General features: G+C 48.5%; 1 protein-coding gene across 7 annotated transcripts in view; it reads right to left on the reverse strand.

Annotated features, from left to right (window-relative positions):
* Csmd2 (CUB and Sushi multiple domains 2) overlaps positions 1-18,060 on the reverse strand; it is a 543,351-nt gene that overhangs the window by 115,435 nt on the left and 409,856 nt on the right. For all 7 annotated transcript variants that reach the window (XM_057784126.1, XM_057784125.1, XM_057784122.1 and 4 more), the window contains one exon: positions 2,235-2,437. In XM_057784126.1, the coding sequence (XP_057640109.1) occupies positions 2,235-2,437 (203 nt within the window). The remainder of the gene's footprint in view (positions 1-2,234; positions 2,438-18,060) is intronic.

Consider the following 18,060-nt stretch of genomic DNA (forward strand, 5'->3'; position numbering starts at 1 on the left):
CACAAGTGCTTTAATTATTCATGCTGCTCCTTCCCCGCGAGAGTGCCCGGGAGTCTCTCTCTTCCACATTCTCCTCTCTGTATGCTGGGAACCTTCCATAGCTTCTATTGCTCATCCCAGCAGTTGCCAACGTGTGCTCCATGAGATGCCAGTCTCCTGAGACGGCCTCAAAAAAAGTCATTCATGGCCAAATGCATTCGGAAACTGTGACCTAGCGTGCATGTTATGAATTTATGGATGTGAGCATACCAAACGCTCTCAGGAGCAGCATTAGCGTTTCAGATAATCTGCTTAGGTTTGCCTCAACCAAGCGTCTTTCTAACACGACTGGATCCCGCACATTGGTTTTTTCTGTACCTATTAACATTCCATGGAACTTCAAGAATAGATTGGAGATGCCAGGCCAGAAGACTGTACATACGTTATAAGGACAAGTTCCAACGCCCGGTGTCCCTCAGGATCCCAGAGGGACTTGGCCCAGGCATCCTCCCAGCCACGGATACTCAGATCCATGATGCTTAAGTCCCTTGTGTGAAATGGTGCAGTTCTTGCATAAAACCCCTGTGGTCCCCTTGTGCATTTTAAACCATCTGGAGATTACTTCTAATACCTAATACATAATATGCAAATAACTGTTATCCTATATTGATTGGGAACAATCATAAGAAAAAGGTCTGTGCATGTGCAGCACAGATGTGATTCCCCACCCCGCAAATTTTTGGTTCAGGATTGGTTGAATCCATGGTTACAGCACTTCAAATACAGAGGGTCAGTTATATGATGGAAAGTCATATACCAGAAACCTAACCAGATCTTGGAGACTCCCCTTCCTCCCACACACATGGTGATAAATGCTCGTCTTCACAGAGAAGAAGGACGTCGGGATGAGCTGGAAGTAGGATTGGACATCTTGCCACAGTCTCATGGGCACCTTGGGCTGATCTAGCTAGGGGGGACTGTGGAGACCAAGCCACCTGTCCCAGAGTCACGCAAACACCCTGCCCTGCACAGCAGACGGAGGGGATGGTGATGCTGACAGCTGCCTTATGGTAAGCGCTGGCACAAACCAAGGCAGACTCAGTTGCTCTGCAAGTTGAGAGACAGGAAGTTCAGAGATACTGCGTCTGAGCAGATGAGTCTCCTTGGGACTTGGGCATTTGAGAGTAGCCCATCTGGGGGGAGCTCTTTGTCATGTGTCTCTGTAATGGCCACTGCCATGCACATTTAATTGAACTGAGATCACCAAAACCACTTTCATGCTTGGCTTCCAGTCCTTTCTAAGACCTGCATTCAAGAAAGAATGCAGAGCACGTGGCATGTGGTATCAATGGCCCACACCAGTGCGCATTGCGTATTTCTTTGTCACCTCTCTCCAGTCACCCCGAGGAACCACTTTCTCCTTCAGGAGCCACTGCTTTCTCCCACTGTTCTTTGCACCCGGGCTGTGCTGTTTTCTCCCCTCCTGCTCACTGGGGTCCACAGAGCCTCTGACGTCCACCTCGGTGGTATCTTCCCATGGCACAATATCCCATCCTTCAGACTCTTTCATTTCCTGAGTTCCTTCTATTCACTCTTCAGGCATGAGTGTGGATAACACATTTTCTAAAATGTTTTCCTTGATGCTCATGGTGACCTCAGCAGCATGGATGTCTTCTCCACCCATGTGCTTCTAGGTTAGAACCTGAGTGTCTCTTAGTCTTTCTGATTTCCCTACCCGAGTAAGCTCAGCAGCATGCATGGAAATATTTTTGTGTGCACTCAGGAGCACATATGTGTGTATGCATGTACCTGTGGATGTCAGAGGCCAACTTCTAGCATTATACATTGTTCCTGAGGAGCTATCCACCTTTTTCTATTTTTATCTGTCATCTATCTATCTATCTATCTATCTATCTATCTATCTATCTATCTATCTATCTATCCATCCATCTATCTATCTATTTTTTGAGTCAGAGTCTCTCACTGGCTTGGACACCAACAAGTCTTGTTTAGCTGGCCAGTGTATCCCAGGTATCCATGCTACCTTACCTGGGCCTTTTTTTTTTTTTTTTTTCCATGCCTGTGTGGTAAGCACTTCACTGTCTAAGCTATTTTTTTTTTTTTTGGCTCCTCAGCACAGTTGTTTGAATAAACCATGAGTCAGATACATAGCAGATGCCAATAATATCTTTCCACGGATGGAGAGATGGAAGGAAGGAGGGGCTCAAAGGTGCTGGCAGTGGGCGAGCACATACCTGAGAACTGGATGGCAAAGCCCTGCTTGCTGGTGAAGAAGTCCGTGCTGAACTGCAGGACGACCGAGTTGAAGGTGCTGTGCAGGTCCTTGGGCAGCATAGGGCCGCTCAGCTCCTTGAGGAGCACCCCGCTCTCCACGGGCCCATCCCAGATGCGTAGCACATCGTGGACCTCTTCTGTGTCAAACACAAGGAAATGCAGCCTAGACAGAGAAGAGACAGGTAGTCACTCCAGGCTCTACCGCTCTCTTCCCAAGAACGTCTGGTCAGGAGGTGTCACCACCCGGGAAGATTGACAGGGAGAAGGAGAGGCATCATCTGGAAGCATCTTCATGCTTCCAGTTGGCTGGCTCCATCCACTGGGGCCACTAGCAGTGGGGATGAGGGTGAGAGGGTGTGGATTTGTGCATGTCAGCACGGCCACGCTTCATCCCTCCTAACTCTCCGTGGACTAAGCTCCGGAATATAAACCCTCATAATTCTAGATTGAGAGGGAATTTGGGCAAGAAAGAGTATGGGTTCTTTTAAAAAAGTCAAGGACAGGCTCAGTAGATAAAGGTGCTTGCCACCATGCCCGAAGTCCTGAGTTCCATCTCTGGAACTCAATAGTGCACGTAGATTCTCTTCTGAGTTCTGTATATGTGCCATGGCATGTACTCTCCTCTGCATATGCGCCATGGCATGCGCACGCAAACACACACACACACACACACACACACACACACACACACACACACACACGTTTTTAAAAGGCACAGACAAGGAGAACTGTTTGATATCTCAGAGGCTGACCACCCGTGGGGGAGCTGGGGCAGGCCTATATCTGTGTTTCTCGGAGCAGAATGCTGAAGCTGTTAGCTACAGACAGACCTAGAGTAGTGAATCTCTGCAGAGTGGTGCAGGCACGCAGGGGCTCTCTGCCTATATGGGGGCGCACACCACACCAGACTCTCAGAGCCTGTTGGGAGCCTCAATTCATCCCAAACAAAAAGGGGTTGAGCAGCTGAGGTTACTATGGCTACCAACCTGGGAGACAATGACACCGTGAATCAGGGTGACAAAGACACCGTGAATCAATTTCCTTTCACTATGGGGATACATTGAGACTTTGGTGAAGTGGCAGAGATAATAAAGAGAATTCCTGTGGACCCTCACCTAGTTCCCCATCTACACCCGCGGCACACTCGTCATAACTATAAACCAACCCTGGAACATTATAATTACGAATGAGACCCCGGAACCCACATGGAACCCACACGGAACCCACACAGAACCCACACGGACGGCGCAGGTTTCTACAATCGTCGTTTCTCTCTTCGCTTACTGCTTTAAAAATCTATCTTTTTAAATTATAAAAACGAGGCACACACAAGGCAGAGACATAAACCGCATACAAATGCTTTGAAACGTTGAAGGCTCTCTCATACAATCAACCAGCTCTCCAGGTTCCCCACTTACTATTAGCACATAGCCCTCTAGACTTTTCTCAGTGTGCACATACTGTACTGTTCTCCCCATCATGGGCTTGTATCTAACCTAGCTTGAAGCCTCTCTTCCTCCCCCTTTTCTTATCCCTCCTGCCTCTTTTTAGACAGGCTGGCTTTGAACTCATGATGTAGCCAAGAATGGCTTTGAACTTCTGACCTTCCTGCCTTTACCACTGTAGAGCTGGGACGACAGGTGTGAACCATTACACCCAGTTTGTGTGGTGCTGGGCTCGAACCCATGACTCCATTCATGCTGGGTGAGCACGCTATCCACTGAGCCACATCCCCAGCCCTGGTTTTAGGTCTCTCTCTTCCTTCAATAGTTTACTGTGGACATATATACCTACTTAATTTTTTTCCTATAGAAATGTACAATCTGTTTCCCAATTCTCTATTGGTGGGACCCTTCCCATTCCACTAATGTTTTAGTAGACGCATAGAAATAATTGTTTGGGGCGGGGAGTAGAGGAGCATCTAAGTTTTCCCCTAAAAAGCGTTGTTAAATTATCCTGTCATGTGACTCTGTCAATCTCAGCTCCCTCCAAACAGCATTATGTTTTTCTAGTCTCTGTAAACTCCATCTCTTCAACTCCAGATATTACAGTGTTGCAAATATATTCTACATTAAAATACTCTCCCATCTGCCAGACCAAAATGGAACCTCACTGGCATTTTGAATTTAGATAATTTAGTATTTTACATAACGCTGAAAAGTCTCTGAATATAATTTAGGGACATTTTTATTTTTTCATATTCTTTTATCTATCTTAATTGGACTACTTATCTTTAAAAGTTCTGTTTGCATACCAAGATCTTTATTTGTTATTTTTACCTAAATTGGCTCCTGTTGTGGGATATATTTTTCAGTGCTAGTATTATCTCCTAGTGTCTGGTATCCCTTTTTTGATTTTAAATTTTGTTTATGGTATCTATATCAGTAGAGAAGTTACTCAAATATGTTAATCTTTTCCTTTAAGGATACAGGGTATTGTGTTATACCAGGGCAAACTTCTCTACCATGATTTCAAACCCAAATTATGGGACTGGCAAGATGCTTAGCGGATATAGGTGCTTGCAGTCAAGCCTGATGACCTGAGTTCAATCCCCGGGACTCCCATGGCAGAGACAGCCAAGCCCCACAAGTTGTCCTCTCTCCTCCACTTGCACGCTGCTGCCCACATGAAGATACATAAACAAAAACACATAAACACAGGACACTTTTTAAAAACACGGAAGGCGATGGAAGGATGGTAAGAGCCAGACGGAGTAGAAAGGAGACTGTTTGCTGGGCGTCAGAGTGCATTGCATACGTGAACTCTCAGAAGCTGTGACTCTGTGTCCAAGACTTGAACAGAGTTCAGCTGTGGATGGGGCACCCATGAAGCCCTACCCCTAGCTGAGGAGTTACTGGCAATCAATGGCTGCTGGGGGAGGCAGAGTCAGTGTCTTCAGGCACGTGGTCCCTGAGAGACAATAATCCAGGAGATTAGTATATGGTCCTGTGGCCATTCATACGCCGTCACTGCCAAGAGAACTCAGTAGGTAAAAAAAACAAACAAACAGCACGCAAACTGGGAAGGAAAGTGGTGGTAGGGATACAGGAATTGGAAGGGGAGGAATGGGGAGGATTTGATCAAAACACATTACATGCATGTATGACATCCTCAAACAATAAAAAAGAAATTACTTTTAAAAAAAGAAAATACTAAAAATAAATCCTAATTGCGATATTTTCCTGGAGCTTTCCGTTTCATGCTCTGAGACAGACAGCACCAATATTTATCATTATCATCTATCTACTCAGCAATAACTTAGCCCAGTGCCCACCTGAAGGGGCCTCCTGTATTTTAGACACTGAAGCCTCTGTTTACTCCCTCCTCAGCACTAGTCAGTGTGCTCATTTGTTTTCTGCCTCTCCAGCCGGGTATGGATTTCGAAGGGGTGGGGTCCATCTTCTTTCCTAACGTGACTCCATGCTCAGGGCATGATTGCTTGTTCAGGGGCTCAAGAACAGGCAAGCCCCATAAGCGAGCACTCCGGGTTCCCTGGCTGTTTGACCTGCCCAGTGGAGGCCCTGCTGGTCTGAAGAGCTCTCCTTTGCCTGTTTGGCGGCAAGGACTCCTTTGTGCTGGCTGCTGCTCCTCATGACCAGGAAAACGGCTCATCAGCATCCTTGCAGCTTCCCATAGCCTCATATTTTGTTATTCTAACACAAAGTGGTTCCCTTCATCTTTATCCCCCTAATTTATTGAGGTATGTCTCCAATTTACTCTATCTGATGAACTTTCTGGTATCAACTTCCAAAATCAACCCCAGTGAGACTGAACTTGGGATCGGAGGACGGACATCTTGTTACTTGATGAGCGCAGGCGGGAACGTGCGGATAACTGTGTTCTACTTTGTAGTTGTCTTCTTTGCACATTCTTGGAGTCATTCCTCAGAAATATTAAGTTTATGATTTTGCTTCATTATAAACGAGATTTTGTTTTTATTTCATAGTCTAGTCAAAGGATGGTTAGAGAGTAAACCAAAGTTACCATGGCATTATCTTTCAGGCCAGACGTTGGCCTTCTACCCTTGACATTGTACCTATCTCCTGGAAGATGTAGCTCTGGAGGACAGCCAGGCATGGCTGGAGAAGACCTAGCCATAATGAAGAGTAGACCTGAGGACCACACGGAGGCCATGTTCATTTTGTCCAGCCTGGCTGATCTGATAACCACACAGGAACTTCAGACTGATGGGGCTGAGGGGAGAGGAAGGGCAGGAGGAGGAGGAGCAGAGAGGAGGGAGTCAGGGGGTGTCTTCTGTATGCACGAACAGTACATAAACAACCGACTGGACAGAACGTCCAAGTCCAAACCCAAGATGCCATTTTCCAGGAGCTGCTGGAGCCGGCAGCGCTCCCTCACACACAAACCCACAGCAACGAATGCTGGGGAGAGGACTGACAGAAGGCTGAGGGAGAGTAACCATTTTAGGGACAGAACACGTGGAAGGCCTCTCAGAGAGGGTGACATTTAAGCAAGATGGCAGGCTCAGAGGGAGCCGGCCACAGCAGAGCAGGCCAGGTTAAGAGGTGGCAGGCAGCGTCCCCCAGATAAAGGGCAGCATGTGCAAGGGTCCCCGGATGGGAAGCTGCGCCAGGGCATCTGGGCAACAGAAAGGTGGTAAGGGCTTTGAAGGGGCAGGCAGGGGCCAGGCCTGCTGAGATGTTGCAGGCTGGGGAAGAAGCTTGAATTTTATTCTACTGGCTGAGGAAAGTTGCTGAAGGATTCTGAGACCTGACAGGGTGTGGTTTGGAATTTAAGGATCGTTCCTGAGAACAGGCAGATACGGACAAGAGTAGAGGCAGGGGGACTTAGCTGGGGGCCAGCAGGGACCCCTTTTATGGTGGGACTTGATGAGAACCAAGAAAGACTGGTTTTGCTAAGTCACTCTCAGCAAAGACTTTTCTCATCTTGTAGAGATCAAAGTCTATAGGCTCTGGTGCGAGCTTCTGATCAATAGAGATCTGTGCAGGCCCCCAAACTTGGCTCATGTGGGCTGCATCCTGTAGGTGAGTGTGAGGCCTGACATTGGTTTGAAGATGGCATCTGTACTATGATCCCAGGTGAGGAGGTATTGGGGTGATTCGGTACCTCTCCCTGTGGCTGGCTAGCTCATACACACATGTGCTTGCTTGTTGGGGCCATAGACACAGAACAGGGCATCTCTCAGGAAGGGGGATGGGGCATATTGTGCATAAACCTCTTCATTCAGAGAGTCAAGAGTGTGTGGCACTGTCTCTGCCCCGGAGCCTGCTACTCACCGAAGGGGACACGGCAAACATAGTAGCATAAGTAAGCAATGCTGAAAGAGCGGCATACACAAGGCGCTATTTAAATAACACGAAGAGAAAGAATGCTAAGCCTTTGCAGGCCGTCTCCTACTTGCTGCTTGCTTTGTGTGTGTTCCCAGCATCCTCCTGGAGAAATGGTGGGTGAGAGCCTTAATTCGTCATTTTGCAAAGGCGGAAGCGAGGCTCCAAGGGGTTCCTGTAGGTGACTGACCAGATAGCAAGGAAGCGTCCGAAACCCATGTTGAAACCATGTCTTCCTGGACCAGTTTGCAGAGCCCTTTCCTTGACCCCATCTTCCAGCTCACAGATGCAAAGGGGGCTTCTAGGAGGAGGTGTCTTTGAGATAGTGCAGCTTATACAGATGCAATCCATAAAGGGGAAGTAAGAGAAGAGCCAGAGGACTCCCTGGGCCCAGGCTCCCTCCCACCCCATCTCCTGCTCCCCTAGGGTTGGGGAGATTTCCCAGCCACATATCTGACCACATCTGCTGGTCTCTATGACAACTACAGCTTGCATCTAAATAGCCAGGAGGGCTCTGAACTGTCATCTCAGGATTCAGGATCCCGCTCCCAACCCCACAGCTGCCCTCAGGGCTATTTGCAGGCAAACCCTTCCTTCTGGAATTCCTCGGTGCTCTTAAGACTAAAGGAAATCTGAAAGCATCAGGCTTCCGGGACACTGATGGCTCTTCTGTATCCACTGAACATTAGAAAGACATGCAAGCATGAGAAAGCGAGAAAGCAAAACACGTGGCGGTGGTGGTGGCAGTGGCGGTGGTGATGACTTCAGCTGTTGATTTCACACGCCCTCTAACTGGGGGAGGTGGAGGCTGAAAAGGAAAGCACTGTGGGCAGGAATTCTCAAGGACCTGTCACTACAGTGTGAATCCCACCCACCCTGTGAGGGTTGGCATGGTGAGGGTGGGTCCTGACCTCAAGGGAAGGTGGCCTGTAAGTGAAGAGCAGCTAGAAGGAGAGAGTCAGAAACCAGTCCCCAGTTGAGAACGCAGCTTACTGGAAGGGACAAGGAGAAAATCAGGCTTGCCCTACCAAACGTCCCGCCTCTGAGGCACTGGGCAGAAATCTCGCTGTAAGCCATGACAGTGATAGCGGACACAGGAATGAAAACATGCTATTCGAAGAACAAACGCTGGGCAGACAAGTGGGGGCTCCAGGCCAGCAGGGCTGTTGGGTGCTAGCTTCGGTTCTTGGGGTCAGCTGGAATTCAATTCTCTTCAAAGGAGGGGAATGGACCTGGGTGGGCTTCAGGACACTGAAGAAGTGGTGTGACCTTCTAGGAGGATGGCTGCTGTTTTGGATGCAGGCTGTTGCCCCAGGCTTCTCTCTTAGGTGCCAAGTGACTTTGGACCTGGAGCTGTCTTTGTATTGTCATCTGTGAGGGACTTGCTAGTGGGCTGCCCAGCTTCTGGAACTGTGAGCCATGCGTGTTTGTTACCTGTTGTCCTTCATTTATGCAACTGGTGGCTGTCACTCTGAGTCATGCTTGGTCACTTTTCGTGCAGAACTCTGCAGTATCCCGTCCTCCTCCCCTTCAGCCTCAGGCTCTGGTATATCTCCTGTCTCAATGCTTTTATTTCTTGCAGGGCAAATGCTGCCACTGTGGGTTTTAATTCTGGTGATGCCATGATTTCCTTCTCATCCAATGTGTCGCCATCACTGCCTTTCCCAGGGATTCCCCTCCCCCACCAAGCCATTTGTCTCTATTAGCATCCCTATGTTTTATAATTAAACGACAGTATCTTATGTATATAGCCCATTATAACACCTAGCGTCTATTCTGTTTTTAATTTTTGACATCCTGGGGGTGGAACCAAGGGCTAGGTGTCCTAGTTATCATGAATTATCAACTTGACACAGCCCAGAGTCATCTGAGAGGAAAGCCTAGTTTGAAGACTTGCCGAGATCAGACTGGCCCGTGGGCGTGTCTGGAGGCACTTGCCTTGATTATTAATTGATGGAGGAGGGCTTGGCCCACTGTGGCTGCCAGCATCCCTAGGCAGGGAGTCCTGGGCTATATAACAAAGCTAATTAAAGAGACGCCCGTGAGTGAGCCAGAAAACAGCTTCCGGCCATGGCTCTTGCCTTGAATTCCCACCCTTACTTCCTTCACTGATGAACTATGACCTGGAAGTATAAGCCAAGTAAAGCCCTTCCCAAGCTGCACTTGATCGGAGTATTTCATCACAGCAACAGGAAGAAACTTGAACACCAGACAAGTGTTGCCACTGAGGGACAACTTTATGTTTTTCCTGTCTCCTGGAGTATTAAAAACAAAATAAAACCCTTTCTTGAAAAACAAAATTGGTCCTTTTTTTTTTTTTTGAGAAACAGTTATCTTTTCTCAGGAGTACTGTCCTTTATGAAATATCTTGTGCATTTATCTTATTTCTGCATTATTATTTTTAATCTGTCATTTCTAAGGAAGGGATTGCTATGGGTCCAGCGTGCCAGCCAAGAAAGCAGGTGGTGCTGATTCCCTAAGAGACATCAGACTTCACACCTGGGATCCTAGGCCAGCAGCCAGAGGGTGTGTTCTGGCTAATTCCACTACTCCGGCCGGCTTGGCTGGATTATTGTACTTGGATAATTTGAAGTAGCTTGTGTTTCTTTCTCTAGAGGCCATCCATGGAAAATGAAATCACCACAGAGCGTGCTGCCGTTCTGAAAGCGACATTTATACCCACTGGGCTGTCCACCTCCTCTCCTTCAAAACAACCTTCTGGCCCTTTATGGCTATTTCCTGACTCAAGGCAAACTCACGGCAGAAAAGCGATGCCTGCTGGGTGTGCTGATCTGTGTGGCTCCTTCAGGAGGTTGCTCTCACAGCACAGCTCCGCGGACCTTCACTGTTTAAAGTTTAACTCACCATTGCTCTTTTAAAAGAAAGCTTCTGGAAGCTGCTGAACCCAAGGCCAGTATCCCCGGCAAGATCTGTGAACACACGCTTTGCTTCCAATGCCTTCTGCCTCCTCTGGGCCAGCTGCCTGCTTGCTGGCTGACCGCTGTGGAGAGCAGCTCTGGAGCGTGACAGATCTGAGAGCGCAGCAGGGGCTCCGGGCTGCGCGCGCAGCCAGGTATTTTGTCTGGTCCAGTTTCCTCCCAGGAAGACAAGCTCCACTAGGCAGGGAAGCTTCTTCCTCGGAACCTCCTCTTGGCAGCTTTGCTGCTGGGGGGCCAACAGCTAAGAATGAAGCTTGCAGCTTACCCTCACCTTCGCCACTAAGAGGCCCTACAGGTTTAAAGGAACAAAGAGCTACTTACTGGCCAAATAGGAGCATTACGGCTGTATGGATATTAGGCAGAGAGAATCAGTGTCCAATAGCAAAAAGATTCCCCACTTTCCACTGGACCCAGATCCCCGTAGGGAGGCCACGCCTGTAAAGGACCATCACGTCTGCCTTCCTGTGGCTGCTCTATACAGTCCTCTATACGTCGACAGCTACTGGTACCTACTGCACTTGTATGCAAGAAACTCCGTTCTTCTGAATGCAACCAGGGTTGCCAAATGGTCATACTGTGCCCGTCTCTGGTTCCCAACCAGTTTCTCCACTGAATTTCTACCACTGATCTTCCTGAAGCAGCAATGTCCTCTGTCACTCCAGATCACGAGGTCATTAAGCATGGCTATGCATATCCGTGACTTCTTCTGTTTTATAAGCCCGGAAGGCCTTTCCTTCTCGGCCTTCACACTGAACACCTACTGTTGTTGTTAGTGTGTGTGTGTGTGTGTGTGTGCGTAAGATCCAGACACATATTTGTACAGGTGTGTGCAGGTGTGTAAAAGTGCACACATGTGCATAGGTGTGTGCATATGGGCACATGTGTGAGTGTAGGGCCCAGGCTGCTCTTCCTCCAGCGCTCTCCACCTTACCTGGCAGAGGAATGGTTTACCACGGAACCCGGGAACTTACTGATTCCACTAGATCAGTGGCCAATGGGTCTCAGTGATCGACTGTTCCTGGCACTGGAATGACCGGACTTCACTGCTGAACCTGGTTTTTCCATAAGTTCTGGGAATCCCCACTCACATCTTCATGCTTGTGCGGCAGACACACTGCCCACTGATCTGCACCCTCAGCCCACTCCCTCTGCTCTTTTAAGTACAGTTAGGATAGTGGTTTGTTTCTTACTCCCTGCCTTCAGATGCCGCTCGGACCTTCTGCCACACACCCACACGATCACATTTTGCTGGACTCTTGGTGGATCTGTGCTGTTTCTGAACCTCTCCCCTGCCTCTGCTGTGGAGACCGTTAAAGAGATGCTGGTTTCTCATTTTCTTCAGTAAGTTCTCTCTAACGACCTGTAGAAAGGGCGGCGTCTTTAAAGGTAGCAAGTCCTCTCAGGAGTACACACAAATCCTTATGAACCAAGACTTCTAGGCCCTCCCCCTTCCTCTCTTCCAGAATGGAACACAGATATGGTGCCTGGAGTGACAGCACATGGTTGAAAGTCTCAAGATGGCACAGCAATAGCCAAGGTCAAGGTGCCAAGGATAGGCAGGCCAGGTCTGGATGGGACCTTGAGAAAAAAAAACCTCCCCATCTGCGAAGGCAGCTTAAGTCAGATTTTCTGTTTCTATTTCTGATAGACATAATTTCTCTCTGAGACCCAGATGGGAAAAGACTCTCTTACATATACTCTTGGTGCCTGGTACAATGCCTGGTGCTGGGAAAAAAATGCTCTACATTTTTTTAGTTGGACTGAATACTGTTACTTTCTTAGAAGTGTTCCAACAGCTCCTGTTATATGAGAAAGAATGCGGGGTTCTCTTGACCCCCAGGATCCCGCTGAGACCCTTCCTCCTCCTACACCAGCCCACCACGCAGCTCCGGTATGGTGGGCTTTGCTCCCGGATTGGGCCATTGCTTCCCTCCCCCAGTTAGAAAGATCTCCCGCTCTCCAGCAAGGACTTCTCTCTCTTTTTGGTCACTGCATTCTCTGTGGTCTGTGCTAGTGGCATCTACCACCTGTGGCCCCTCTAGCCAGGGCTGGGCTTCAGTCTGCTCTTTGTGTTGTCCCTGCGCACCATGACAAAGACGCTGGTGCAGAGCGGGTCTCTAATGCCCACTGTTTCAAGTGCAGCAAGGCCAAGGGCAGGAGGGCAGGTGGGAAGAGCGGTGGCTGGAGAGACAGATGGGCTCCACATGCCCACACTGTTTGGGCCTCCAGGGGGTTCTCTGTAAGATAGGACTAATGGACATTGGTCCAGAGCCTGGCATGCTGTAGATGCTTGATAGACAGCGGTCAGAGGGGCAGTATCAGGTGCCTAAGCCTTGGCCATCTTTTCTTTGTCTAATACTCAGAACTATCTCACAAATTGTAGGAAGGAAAATTCCTGCCCCACTCTGGAGATGGAGAGGAGGCCACAACATCAAGGGGTGACCCTCATATTCCCCATATTGTTGTCAGACAGAACTGCAGGGAGGAAGCCATGTCCTACGCCTTACTGTGTATGAACTGCCAGGCCTTGGTGGAACTCTTGGAACCCAGGAAAGAGCACCCACTAAAGGCTGCGGAGGTCACCGTTTCCATGGGAAAGGTTAATTTGCCAGCCCACTCTGGCTAAGAACACCAACAACTACCTACTCTCCATCCTGGCTATACCCAGGGTGGGAGTAGGGGCTTGGCTAGGTTCAGGCAGGTGAACATTGCCCTTCTTGGAGTCTTGTTCAGCTTTTGGGCTGAACCTGGCAGCAGGTGCCTCTGGACACACCCAATATATCATCAGGGTAGCGTCAGGTGCCCCTGGAAAGACCCCTTGGAGTCTTCTTCCATGCTGCCAGGAGCTGCAACCATCCCACATTCCCTCCACCTGGCACCCCTGTTCCAATTCAGGGCATAGCACCTACTACCCTTGACCTTTAGAGGTGACTTACATCCTGCAGGCTTAGGGGATGCACTGACTAGGTAAAATGGACTCTGCCTGAGGGCATTTCTAGGGCAGCTATCATTCTAAGTGGTTTGTAAACCTGACCCACTTAACCCTCCCCAGGAGCCAGTACCTCTAATCTCCCTTTCACAGGACAACAGGGACAGACAGTGCTGAGAGAGGCAAGCTGAGTCGATAATAAGCAGGCAGGTAGTCCTGTGCCCCAGTCCAGCTCCTAGCTATGACTCAAAGCGGCACAAACAATGGAACTCGTGGGGCATCAAGAATCCAGTTGAATAATCAGGCCCGAATGGCCTCACTGCAACACGCAGTGGATGCTGGAAAAACAAGTGACATCGTAAAACAAAACACAAGTGTGTCCTCAGAGGGATGCAGATGATGGCACATTGATAAAAACAAATACAGGCTGTCAAGAGCAGTCGGAAAACAAAAGGCTGGAAGTGAAAACAATAACAAGGTTTCTGGGAGGAACAGAGAGAGGGGGTTGTGATGGGGGGGATGGTGACTGCTGAAAACAGAGCGGAGAACTTTCAATGGCAGAAGAAAAACAAAGCCAATTAAATCAGATCAGCCAAGGACGGGAGACACTCAAAACCGGAAGGACTCAGCTGAGGAGCAGCAGAGCATCTTCTGTTTGAAGGAAAGCAGGCTACATAGGATGTGAGAGAAATATAGACCCCAGAGGCTTTTCAAGACTTAAGCATCTGGGGAAGGTTAGTACAACAGACAGGCTTAGAAAGTGAAAAGGGAACGAATGCAGTAGAAATAAAAACACCATGAGGCCAGGGTGATGGCTTAGTCGGGAGCGTGAGGACCCGAGTTCAGATCCCCAGAACCCATATAAAAAGCTTAGCCCTACAGTGTGCTCCTGTAACACCAGCGCTGGGGAGGCAGAGACATAAGGTCCCTGGGCTTTTCTGGTGAGCTGAAGGGGTGCGCTCAGCTCCAGATTTAGTGAAAGGGAACAGTGGAGAGAAACTTGGGAAGATACGCAGTGTTGATGTGTCTGGGCTCTACATGCAGGGACACACAAGGGCACAGACACCTACACACATCTACACACATACCTACACACACACACACACACACACACACACACACACACGACAGGGAGAGAGAGAGAGGGAGGAAGAGAGAGAGAAAGAGAGAGGAAGAGAGAGAGAGATCATGCAAATTATATAGGCACTTAGTGACTTTAACAAAGATTTTATATTTTCCTGTATTTTAAGCTGAAATGAGAAAGTGTTTAGAAATGAGCCAAGGCAGACACTGTGTGCAGAAGTGAAATTCCCCGGCCCCACAAAAGAGCTGGACACAGTAAAATGGTAAAGGGGAAGAGAACAGGCACAGGCAGAGATGCTGTGCGGAAAGCCAGCCTTAACACAGGCCACCAAGGGTGCAGAAAGCTGATTCGGTGTCTGGGGGGAAATTCAAGGTCATGTGTCAACATTTGCCTTCAAAGAGTATGTCTGAAAGAAATAATTGGATCTGTGTGCAAAAATTTATATATGAAGACGTTCACTGGAGTGAAAAATCCAAAACCATTTGCTTTATCCATAGGAAGAGGCTCTATCAATTATGGCTGTGCACACAATGGCCTTCTCTGCAGCCTTCAGCCAGGGGAGGCAGGTCCCTTGATCTTGGCTTAAGATCATGACCGTGGTTAAGGACTAAAACAAAAAGCAAGTTGCGAAGGCTGGCAACGAGAAGGACTTGTTTAAGAAACTATGCTTGCTGGATTTGCTTTCTGTATGTGGCTACACTAAAGGCCTACAAGAATTAAAAGAGCAAAAGGGACCAGAGGTTATTTCAAGTGGCCTGTGTGGAGGCGGAACATTCCACAGTGAGAGGCAAGGACTCCGGGTTTAGACTCTTTGACCTTTGTTACTGTGGCATTTTCGATTAAAAAAAAATGATTTTCTATTTTTATTAAACAGAAAATATGGGCACACAGGTGCACATAGTGTGCGTGGGGGAGAGAGAAGAGAGGGAGAGGGAGAGGGAGAGAGAGAGAGGGAGAGGGAGAACAGTTTGTGGTTCTCTCCTTCCACCATGCGGCTCTCAGCATTCAAATCCAGGTCATTAGGCTGAGCCATCATTCCGGCCTCTTATTTTTTTTTTTAAAATAGAAAAATTCTAATAATATTCAGCATAGAAAAATACTAAATAGGGACTCAGATGCGAAGAGCTCTCTTCAGATCCATGTAGTTATTAACTCCTTTTATTCAACTGCTGGTTATTCAAGGGAAGATGAAGTGGTGAGAGGGAAAAAGAGCGAGTTGGAAAAAATGGAGGAAGGGAAGGAGGGGGATAGGGAAGAAAAGAGGAAAGGAGACAGAAGAAAAGGGGGAGAGAGAAGAGGGAATGAGGAGCAGGGAATGAAAATGTGTGCACATGGACTTGTACACACGTGTGCACAGATGCAGAAGGATAACGGAGCTGGGCAGAAACGCGAGGTGGGGACTGTCTTGTCCTCCATTTTCACTTTTGGTACCTCTGGTGTGGCTGGAAGACCACCTGCTTAGCAGTAGCTCCTGTGGGAGTAGCTGTGGTTGGGAGGTGCATGTCAGAATGAGAGCTGGTGCATCCCACATCCCTTCAAAATGTTTACTTCCTTAGTGTGTGTGTGTGTGCCATGACACGCTTGTGGAGGTCAGAAGGTAACTTGGGGAAGCCGGTTATCTCCTTCCACCATGTGAGGCCTGGAGATTGACTTGGGGTGTCAGACTTGGCAGCAAGTAACCTTATCCACTGAGCCATCTTACAAGTCCAATTATCTTCATATTCTATTTCCCTTTGTGTGCATGCAAATACACACGTGCCTGTACGCGCGCGCACACACACACACACACACACACACACACACAGACTTGAGTATGAAATGCACATGAAGCAGGCCCCATGGCCTCCTATTTCTTGCCCTGTTCTGGAGAGGCTATCTATCTATCTATCTATCTATCTATCTATCTATCTATCTATCTATCTATCGTTTTGTCTTTGACCCGAGCCTCCTGCCTCCCCTTCACTTCCTGGCTGGCTTTGCTACACAGTGAACTTGACTTCATTCTTGCTATAAATCCTCACTCTTGTTTCTCATGCTTTCCCTGTAGTCCATGCATCTGTACTACAGCCTGTGAATCTGTCCTGCCTTCTTCTAGCCCTGCTTCAAAGTCGCAATTCCTACGAAAGTGCTTGTACAACTCTTTGGGAGGCTGATGGGGGTTACACCTTCTCTTTGGACAGGGCTGGTCAAATGTATCAAGCATCGAGATGTCGCCAATGGATGTTTGAATGTTCCAACCAAAGAGTAAAATTCCGAGGAAAGAAAACGAAGACAGAAGAGCTAAAATCCCAACAACCCTCACTAAATGGCAGGTGCTGGCTATTGCTGTCCCAGACTTTCTGTATGTCGTAGGTACTGTTCTGTGCACCATTCGACATCATTTGCATATTTACTAAGAATGGAGTCAGCTGGCGGGAGCACACACGTGCCTCCTGAACTGGTTTCTCCTTCCTCATCTCAATTGTAACTACCTGGTTCAGGTCTCCTCGTCCAGCAAACCCTGGAGACAGCCTCCTCCAAGGCCCCAGTGCATCCTGTCCCTTCAGCTCACTCTCCACAAAACTGCCAGGTGCCCAGGCTTAGCACACAGCCCAAGGCTCTCCATGTTGGGACCCCTGCTCTGCCAGCCCCTAGGGCAGCCAGTCTCCAAACCACAGCATTGCACCCTTCCAGCTACATACAGCTTCAGCATGGGGAAATACCTTGCCTTGCTGGGAAGCCACTACCCTGCCTGCTGCCTTCCTCCTTGGCTGCGTGGTAACCCCTGACCATCCTGGAGGGCTCAGCTCCGGTTTCAACTCTAGAACCTCCTGATCTCCTTTACATTCCCTTCCCTGTCAGTCTTGCTCTGTGCCTGCCTGCAGGGTTTTCTTTGAACAGGAAGCACAGAGCCTCTACTGTGGAAGAACAGGTAGTGAGAATTGTCATAAGAGGGAGTGAATCCATGGGTGAATGGTGCCAGTCAGGAGTCAGGAGACCGCCTGCTGATTTGCATATGCATGCCCTAAAGTGGACGGGTCCTTTGCTCTCCAGCATCCACTGCCTGAGGGCCTTTCCAGAGTCAGGAACCACACCACCACCTTTAAATCCCAATCTTCCCTGTTGATTTTTTTCATTGGGCTTTCTTGGTTGCGAGTGTACACATAGGGTTATCTTTTCCAGACTATCACTGCAGGTAAGTGTTGAGAAAGAGCTAGGAGGGGTTGTTTGAAGTCATGGTGGCACTGAGAGCTGGAATGAGATGCTCAACTTTCACTCCGTGACATGTCAACATGACATGACCTCATCCGGGGCATGCAGACTACTGTCACAGAGGTCATTTTAGCAGCACTGTGCCTTTATGAAAGCCTAAGTTCCCAGGTGTGCCATTGACCTCACAGCGCATGGGGTATAGTAGTTTAAAAGTGTGGATAGGTGAGCGCTGTATTTCCTTGATTCCAAGTGAATGGTGCACCAAAGAGCATGAGCGTTTTAAACATCTCCATTTCAGCAACACCTTCACATCTGCTGAAAACCCAAGGGCTG

The sequence above is a fragment of the Chionomys nivalis genome, chromosome 11, assembly GCF_950005125.1.
Source record: "Chionomys nivalis chromosome 11, mChiNiv1.1, whole genome shotgun sequence".
In the NCBI taxonomy this organism is placed as follows: Eukaryota; Metazoa; Chordata; class Mammalia; order Rodentia; family Cricetidae; genus Chionomys; species Chionomys nivalis.